We start from the raw sequence: 10,128 nt of genomic DNA, 5'->3' as shown, positions 1-10,128 counted from the left end.
TCATCAAACAAACATAGTTTGCGTAATGGTAAACTACAACAGATATTTATAAAAGAACTATAATTTCTAGGTCTTTGTTTCAAGTAGAAAGATTTTTTCCCATGTACTGTAGGATTTTATTCATCTTCTTAGTCGATGCATATAGGAAAAACTAAAATTGAGCTCACTTAGAGAGTCAGAACATTCATCAGTTGATAACCCATGGCAAATGCTAAAGAGAACTGAAGAAACAGTTTTGTAAATAGCTTTAACACAGTACCGAATATCTATCAACAATTCACACTAAAGATAATGAAATTAACAAATCATCCTGAAAGAATTTTAGCATGTAATTGATGCGTTGCGGGCAAAATAAGGTCCTAGCAGGAACGTCCAAATTCTGTTACAAATTCAAATCATTAACCATGTATTAGAACTAAGAAATCTTTTCAATTTCTATTAGCTGATCCTCTCAATTGTTAATTTGAAATATCACTCTTAAAGGCACCAGAAAACCTCACCGACCTGATTGCATCATTCAAAGGAAAAACAAAAATGCATGTCACTAGCCCTCTAACATTACTCTGGCAGCATCAATCAATGTTTGCCTAAGTTCATTTGAAGCTCGACCAAGGACTGTATAGCCTTCATTGTCTTCACAATCCACATCTGCACCATGCCTCACTAGAAGCAAAGCGACCTATAAGAATATAAGAAATCAGATAACCATATAAGAAATTTAGATGTCAGTCATCATTTGTATAAATATAGTATTGAAGTTATGACAGTTAACAAGTCACAAATTATATTATCTATGGTCTGAAGCATAAATTGTAAAGTTAAAGAGAAATATGGAAAAATGAAAAAATTCTAATGGATACTAGTACTGCAATAGCCTGCAAGAGCGCCTTAGAAAAAATTAGCGATTCTTTCAATGATGTGGATGCATGCCAAAAGTTCCGCAACACTCCTTCAAAAAGCAAGATCAAAGACTATGAAATATGAATCTCTTGTACCTGCTTGTCATTGCAGACTACTGCATGCATAAGAGGTGTTTGACCAGTTTTGTCAGTGGCATCCACATCTGCACCTTCTTCTATCAGCATTTCACACAGTTGTGGGTGCCCTGCACTTGCTGCCCGATGTAATGGAGTACAACCAAACTGCAGGATAGATATAAGATGTGAATATTTACTTCGTTATTCGAAGGGGAATTGTATGTTAAAAGATGATTAACACTAAATTATTTTCAAAGCTTAAAAGGAAACCATATAGCCGACAAAGAATATGGTATGGTCATTCAAACATATGAAATGGAAATCTTGAGCATCTATTCTCTAGCTGTCTCATTCCATTCTTATAACTTTAAGAATATACCTTTTAACACCTTTCATGTGCTCAACATAATTATATGAGTTAGAATTTCAGAAATCAACATATAATATATGATGTATGTCAAGCAAATGAAAGAAGTTAAAAGGCATATTCTTAAAAGTTAATAATATAAGAATGGAACAGGAAAACTAGCGAACAGATGCTCAAGATTTTCACTTTCATATGTTTGATGCCCATACCATCTTCTTTGTCAGCTTCTCTACAGGTGCCAATAAACCATTTAATAAAGAATGGGGATGAAAACATATTAGAAAACAAATCAGGGTGTACGAATCAACCATGTATCTGTTAGAACAGCCTACATGCCAAAGAAGACTGCTACAGACTATCTATGCACACACCTTATCCTTTTGATTGATTTTGGCCCCATGGACAATCAGAAAATGGGCTATTTCAAGCCGCCCCTTGCTGGCAGCATAATGTAGAGCAGTGCGTCCTCCCTTATTTGCAATAGAAACATCTGCACCTGTGCATACAACATTTGTTGTTGAACATAGATATCAGAACAACAATGTTACCCGTTTGACTCCATTACAGTAATTTTTTAACATTAACATTAGCAGACTAGATTAACACGTGCGGCCAACAAACAACAAATAAACTTCATATCTTTCCTTATATTAAGTAAGTCTGAAAATACATCACAATATGCTGCAATAACAGCAGATACAATGGCTACAAGTTACAACAGCAACAACTACGAACTAAAAATACTATGCTTACACCCACGACAATATGCAAATCGAACAAACTTGGTACAGCGGAGATCTGCCACCATGAGCTATTTCACAACCTCTAGATGTGCAATCCTACAAGGCCAGAGAGGTTTTGTCCTCTAACTCATTAAATCAAAGGGTTTTCATCCTATAATCTCCTACAAATCCAAAGGTTTTTGTGTTGGAAAGTTTGTCATTGATATCAAAAAGATATTCATTATCTTTGAGGAATGAATGAGATTGATAGATAGAAATATAGTCATTGATGTCAAAGGTATAAGACAGATTATTCGTAAGATATTGTTATTGATGTCAAAAGGAAATAAATGTCACAATAAGCCAGATGTTACATAGTAACCATGAACAAAGGAAAGAATGAGAAATGAGAGTTATATTCAGAATGATAAAAGTAATATCAAGATCAAGTGATGGCTGACTATTATCTATTGCAATAAGGACATATAATGTAGGCTGACTCACGTCATGATGGTTGACCACACCATCGAACACAATACATGTTGCAAGCCACATATATTAAGTGCGGCGATTAATAGGTGCTGTAATTAATAACATCAATAACATTATTAAGTGCAGAAATGATATAAAGTATAGGAATGATATCATAAAGAGGAGCATGAGCAAAGATTAGAAGATAAAGAGAAGGCAACGTTTAAGATGATGATGATAGTGATAACCCTAAAAGAACAACAGCAATGATAAGGCAAACAATCAAATATATTCCAGAAATAACAGATGAAAGATATCAAAGCATTTGTCTTTTCTGTACCTATCAGTATTGCAATGCCATTTTTTGTTGGTAGATTGTTTTAAATTTAAAATGCTGTGTTTTAATACCAGTCTAATGCAATCTCAGTAAAACAGAGATATATTTTGCATTTCTAAACAAAGTTTTAAAATTAAAATGTTTTAAAAAGCTGGTGAAAAGAAGAATGAAACCCAGAAATGTTTAGAAGATATTATTAGTATTCAGAAAGCAATTTGATGCAGAAGGTTGCACATGAAAAATTGCCTTCACTTTTCATTGTTTTGTTATGCATTGAAATGTTCCCCACAAATTTTTGCAATCTTCTAAAACAAGATCACCACCCGTTAATAGTAGCAGTAAGAAATATCATGATCAATACAGTTGGCGGTTAAACCAGCCACTTCCACTTTTCAGCGGGTGAAGTAAGAACAGTAGAAAATAACAACTCCTTGGCAGTATGACCAGCCAATTTACAAGCCAAACAAAGCTAGAACAAGACAATCGCTCGATCACTTTTCAGCAGGAGGACTATGCATAAACAAAAACTATCACCCGACCACATATGCAGCGGGAGGACAGAGAACATCAAACAATCACTCGACCACTTATTCAGCAGGAGGATTGGAGTACACGGAAATAGAGAAATAGGCTGCTAAGCCAGACTCTTCCACTTATGCAGTGAGTGATACACGTATATTGCAGAGAGATGGAATGTTCAATACTATTGAATCAGTCTTACAATATTTTATCCTGAAAATACTATTAGTACAATATGATTTCAATCTCTAAATAGAAATGAAAGTACTCCAACTAATTACAATAAGAGAACTCTGGAACATAGGAATGCCCATAACTCTCTCAAAACTCCACCAAACAACTCCAAATCAGTAGCGAAAGAAGGCTAGGGGGAAGGTGATCAAACCCCAACCTAGCAACCGCACCAAACCTCACTGTTGATTCTGCTCGCAGCCCAAGGGCGAGGCTGAAATGGTACGGCCAGCAAGGAAACTCGACCAGCAATGAAAAATTACACACTCCACCTCATAATACGAGCTTCCAGATGAAGAACCGCCCAGCAGAGGGGCTTCCAACGAGCTATTACCTAGAATGAACGGATACACGGACAGAGAGTTATGAATTAAAATAAGCTACAACCACACCCAAAACTAGCAAGCTGGAAACACACCAAAACACTCAAATTACTGAAAAATAGGCTCACAATCCATTCTATCAGCTCACTCTATCTCTCTGGATGAAAGATAGTATCAATAGACCAGCTAGGTGCTATCTCTCAAGCACGAAACTGATGGTTGCTAGAAAGCTCTCAACTTCGAAGCTCAACTGGCACCAGTCCGGCAACACTTCGTTGCAAATAAATTCAGTCTCTAATGAAGGCCAAGGCACATATTTATAACTTCCTCATCAAATCGAACTTCTTTTCCCTCCAATATGGGATTAAACAACAGCATTCCAATTTCCTTAATTTGCATTTCATTTCATTTTTCCCAAAATCGTCCATCACATGGTGGCAAATACACTTTATAAAAAATACATCAATAAAGTGTATTATGGCGTCCAAAGAATAAAGTGAATTATATCATTAAATTGTCTTATTTTCCTCCTAAGGCGTCCATCTTGCCTTAATAATTCACTTATAAAAAGAATTCCTCAACCAAGAATCGCCCACATATAATTAAGGAAATGATTTTAGATATCAATATAACTTAAGCAATCCCCCTTAAATAAATCGTCCAACTTTTGCTTTAAGTTATGATTTAATTTAAAACACCATTTTTCATCAAATACTTAACTTGTCAAAACAATCTCCAAAAATGTTGGAAGACAAACTGACCTACCGGAAATAGCCATCTGAATTGACCAGTTGAACCCATGCTAAAAATAGTACTTACTAAAAATAGCATATTGCTAAAAATAGTAAGTGTTTCCAAAGTGATTTTGAGCAGCCGTCGTGACTTACTAAAAATAGTATGTCCGAAAATCATCTCCGAAGAATTTGCATGTCAAACCACGTTGGAGCTCTCAAAAACCCCAGAAAAACCCTATAAAGCAAACAGTCGTCAACCTGTTGCGATTTACTAAAAATAGTAAAATTAGAAATCTTCTCTGATTGCAATGCATGTTATACCATCCTAAAGCTCGCGAAAAACCAAGAAAGAATCTAGAGAGCAAACAGCTATCGCAATTTACTAAAAATAGTAAATTCAGAAATCTTTTGTGATTGGATTGCATGTTATACCATCCTAAAGCTCATGAAAAACCCAGAAAGAATCTAGAGAGCAAACTGTAGAACTCCTGCAAACACCTCTCTCAAAACCTTTCTGAAGACAGAAACCCTAATTTAGTCTCTAGTTAGCCTACGAGTTTCCAAAATAGGCTAAGACTCCATTCATCAGTCTAGAACTAAGAAGGGGAAATTACAGTCACCCTTTCCAAAATTGCTTGTCCTCAAGCAAAAGCAAGGCTGGATGCTACAAAATCTGCTCATTCTCCCAAGTTGCATCCTCAATTGGCAGATTTTTCCTTTTAATCAAATACTTCTTGAGAGTCCTCCTTCTCAACGAACGTTCCCTGGAATCAATAATGGCCTCTGGAATCAACACCAAATGTCCCTCCTCATCCAGGGGAGGTAGATCTGTTGAAGCTACCACATTATTTCCAAGTGCCTTCTTGAGGCGTGACACATGGAAAACATTGTATCTTTCTATTTTCAGATAACTCCAACTGATAAGCCACTTCTTCAACCTTCCTGGTGACTTTGAATGGTCCATAAAAACGGGGCTTGAGCTTCTCTGCTCCACTCTTCTTGAGAAGAGACTGCCAATAAAGCTGGAGCCTCAAGTAGACCATATCTCCAAACTCAAAAGAGCGCTCTACTTGTTGCCGATCAGCATACATCTTCTGTTAATTTTGTGCATGTTGAAGGTTGTCCTTCAAAGATCTCAGAATGTCTTGACTTTGCTGCAACATATCCCTTGCTTGAGGGGCTCTACTATCTCCAAACATCAAATCAACAAAGTTGGGTGCCTCATATCCATACAGGGTTGTGAAAGAAGACACCCTAATTGACATGTGATAAGAAGAGTTGTAACCAAAATTCCCAGACTTGGACTTGGCAAGGCCGACTCGACTCGTGACTAGGCTATGACTCAGCAACGACTCTGCAATGACTCGGCAAAATAAAAAAGCCCTTGAAATTAAGAGATTTTTAACGATTTAAAACTTGTTTCATGCTCCCATTATTGAATAAAGCCCAATTATAATGTGTGCTAGCTTGTTATGCCATGAAAGGCATGTTGGTAGAGTATCTACTTGTTTGGGGCTTCTATTTAGTATTTTCTTTGGCCAAATTGAAATTCTGGGAGCACCAACATGAGACATCATGAACATCTTCACTTGGAAACTATAAAGAGTGCTTGTGTATGGTAGCATTAAATAGTGTGCTTCTTGAGCTTAGCTTTTATCTTGGGACTATAGTTGACCTTGGTCTTTCTTGGACCTCTTAGTTTTTAGGCTATATATATGTTGGGTGGAAGGAGGAATTGCGAGGCCAGAAGGGTTTGAAAATATGCTCCTCAAAGACATGTCCCTTGCCAAAAATAAGCTTGTGCCCCATGGGGGGATTTTTTGGGATTTAGGGACAGGTAGGAAATGTCTCCAACTCACCCCCTTTTTTCAAAATTTTAAGAAACATCCATGTTGTGAGGTACTCACACATCGCCCCATTGCAAATGAAGACCCCCACTTTTTGTTTTCTAGGGTTAGCTCTTTTAGTTTTGTTGTGATTAGAGGTTATTTAGATCATTCCTAGGGTTTTTGTGTACTATCCGGTCACACTTCAAGTTGCTAAATCAAACCTTGATTGAATGCATAGTGTCCTCCTAGGTCTCGTCCCTTACATCAAGGTCAGAGTGAGCTTGCCTTAAAAGTCTGGAATGTCATCCTGATCCTGAAATGGCCTGAAATTTGACTAAGTCAAGAAATTTGAAGGATCCTCCAAAAACTAGATTTTGCATTATAACTCATTGAGGTCCGAAACCACTCTCAAACATCCTGACAATATATATGGAATATAACTTGAAGTATAAGTCCACTTATACTTAAATGTTATATTCCATATATGAATCCTGAGGGAGAGACTAACTTGTCAAACAACTTCATGTTTTTTTTGTTTTTTGCAAGTCAAAACATTGACCTGTCGTGGCCGAGTCCAGGAGCTCGGACTTGTTGACGTGTTTTTAATGACTACGTCGAACACAGAATAAAGTTGCCTAACGGTCACTTCACTCTCTCTTGATCAAAGTGCGATTGCATGCTAAGATTGCAAGAAGTTCAAACAATCGACTCCAAGGTTCCTTCAATGTATGGACGTGACTCAGTTGGCCAATGTGATTGTTGGTAATCCAAGGGGCCTTGCGTTTGCATCATTCTTTCACTTCTTTGTTGTGGCTGGAACTCCATCATCGGATATGACAATTTTGCGATGTTGCTGCTTCGAACGGACTAAAATGAACTAAAAGAAAAGGGAAAGGATTCAAAAGGATCTAAATCTACTCCTAAGGGCAGTGATAACAATGAATAGTGCTCTGGTGGACAAATTCCAAATAAACCAAGCTCTGCTTTGCCAAGATCAACTACAACTCCGCAAGAACCGGTGCAATCTTCTAGGGATCGTAGAGGATTTTCAAATCGAGAAAGTACATTCGAATACCCAAAAACGGCACAATCCAAACGACTATCCACAATCGACTCAGCACAAATTTACGGGGCTCAAACTAACTTTACACTGCAACTTACAATCAGCAAGATGTAAAAAGTATGAACCATGGAAATTCATCAAACACCATTACATTCTCTATTGATATCAAAGCACTTTACTATTTCTAATCTAAGTGAGGAAGGTGAAACCATGCAAGCTTTGAAAATATTATTTAAGTGGACACCATCAAGGAACAATGTTTCACTGTTATTATCTCAAAACTTATCACAACAATTTCAAACAAAGCTCCCTCCTTGTTACAAATGAGGGGAGTCACCCCTTTATATAGGCCTCAAGCCATGATTACATGCAAACCCTAATCAGGGTTTTCCCTAAAAGATTCTCCACTCAAGATGCAACAGGGTGGGAATCTCCAATTAATAACCCATCATGCCCATATACAATTAATTCAAAAAAACCCAAAATAGCATCCATTGCACATTAAATGCACCACCTCCTTCAAATTCGCCCAACGTGCGTTGAATATTCATCCATGCAAAAATCACCCCATTATGTCATAAATGATCCATCATTTCCACATGCGGCGGCTGCATGCAAATCTGCCATAAATTCAACATGCAATGACCAGGTCGCCATTTGGTCAAATATTCCGGTAATGAATGCGCCACTCTACTGCAACGTGTTCAATAGATCCTCGCCATGCAAGTGGACCCCGCCATCGTATCCGCTCCTGAATATCTGGAATTGTTGGAGAGGGAAAATTTGATTCAGGAAGAATTTTCTTGAAGTCTCTTCAACTTTCCTTGATTAGAGAAGGTTTTTCATCAATTCTACACATTTCCTATTTTTTAGGAAAATTTCCAAATCAGGGTTCCACGGTCCAGGAGAGAGACTACGAATCCACATCCCTGATTCCTTCCTTGCCTTAGAAATTTTATCTTCAATTCATCCTTGGATGTGATTTCTTGTTGTGGAGGAATTCTCCTTTGGAAAGAAATTTGTTCCTTACCCTGAGGAAGGAAATTCTTCATGCCTTAACCAATTTTCATGATTTCGAAGAACTGTCTTGAAGGAAGAAATTTCAAACACTTAGTCAATTTTTCACCTTTCCTGTAATTTCTTCTTCTTATGTGCAATTCTTCCTCGATGAAGGAATTCATCTCTTTGTGCATTGTCCATGAGAAGATCATTTTAGCACACTCCTGGTGTTCCTAGGCGGCATTTTACACTTGGTGGGGAATTCTTTCAATTCCATGGATTCCTTGCATCCCTCTATCTAGCGCTCCTTCTCTCACTTGGGCGCTAAAATGCCTTGGTCAAGGACTCTTGCAATTTGCCTGTTTCTCCATGCACTCTTCATTCTGGCGCCCTCCACAAGGCTGGGTCGGAAATTCCTCCTGAGGAAGGAATTCATTGTTTTGTGAATTGTCCATCTCTTCTTTTCAACATCCCTATTTTTAGGATCCTCCTAAAATTTAGGAGCCAGGTTCATTGGATGGAGAATTCTGCCACGATTCTGAATCTATAACAATTTCCTCATTCCGGCGAGATTCGATGTCTAAAAATAGCACATACAAAAATTTGCCCAAGGGGAATTTTATTTTCTATTCCTCCTTGACCCCTTGGATTCCATGCCTTCGGCAAAATTTCAACTTTTTAGCTTGGGCGTTGAATTCACTGTGCCTTGGAATTTTCACATTTTTACACCTTCCATGGAATGCCCATTTTGGCGCCAAATCACTCCCTTGGGCGGAATTTTCACTAGAGGAAGGATTCATGGAATTGTCCTTCTCTCCATGGGCATGCCACTTTGGCGCCTTCCCTCATGTCTGGGCGCAAATCATACTTGACCAAGGATTTTTTTTATTTGTCCATCCATCCTTGCCTTCTCCATTTTAGCGCCCAAGTCCACATCTGGGCAGATTTTCTCATGGGCCAAGTATTCATGAAATTTGTCCGCTTATCCTTGCCTCCTCCATTTTGGCGCCCAAGTCCACATCTGGGCGGATTTTCTCATGGGCCAAGGATTCATGAAATTTGTCTGCTTATCCTTGCCTCCTTCATTTTGGCGCCCTAGTCCACATCTGGGCGGATTTTCTCATGGGCCAAGGATTCATGAAATTTGTCCGCTTATCCTTACCTCCTTCATTTTGGCGCCCAACTCCACATCGAGGCGGATTTCCTCATGGGCCAAGGATTCATGAAATTTGTCCGCTTATCCTTGCCTTCTCCATTTTGGCGCCCAAGTCCATATCTGGGCGGATTTTCTCATGGGCCAAGGATTCATGAAATTTGTCCGCTTATCCTTGCCTTCTCCATTTTGGTGCCCAAGTCCACATCTGGGCGGATTTTCTCATGGGCCAAGGATTCATGAAATTTGTCCGCTTATCCTTGCCTCCTTCATTTTGGCGCCCAAGTCCACATCTAGGCAGAATTTTCACTCTGGCATGGATTCACGGGATTCATCATTCAATCTTCCAAACTTAGAACATTTGATCTCCTTGTGATTTTGAGGTGTCTTCCTGGACTTGGGT

General features: G+C 38.4%; 1 protein-coding gene across 1 annotated transcript in view; it reads right to left on the bottom strand.

Moving 5' to 3' along the window:
• Nucleotides 1-218: 218 nt before the first annotated feature.
• Nucleotides 219-10,128, bottom strand: part of LOC131077805 (uncharacterized) — a 77,774-nt gene continuing 67,864 nt past the window's right edge. Inside the window, exons 4-7 of the mRNA XM_058015363.2 lie at nucleotides 1,716-1,840; nucleotides 996-1,142; nucleotides 505-679; nucleotides 219-379 (exon numbers count right to left, since the gene is read on the bottom strand). Of these exons, the coding sequence (XP_057871346.1) occupies nucleotides 545-679; nucleotides 996-1,142; nucleotides 1,716-1,840 (407 nt within the window). The 3' untranslated portion in view covers nucleotides 219-379; nucleotides 505-544. The remainder of the gene's footprint in view (nucleotides 380-504; nucleotides 680-995; nucleotides 1,143-1,715; nucleotides 1,841-10,128) is intronic.

Source organism: Cryptomeria japonica, chromosome 10, assembly GCF_030272615.1.
Source record: "Cryptomeria japonica chromosome 10, Sugi_1.0, whole genome shotgun sequence".
NCBI classification, from domain to species: domain Eukaryota; kingdom Viridiplantae; phylum Streptophyta; class Pinopsida; order Cupressales; family Cupressaceae; genus Cryptomeria; species Cryptomeria japonica.
This window is presented reverse-complemented; position numbering and strand designations above follow the sequence as displayed.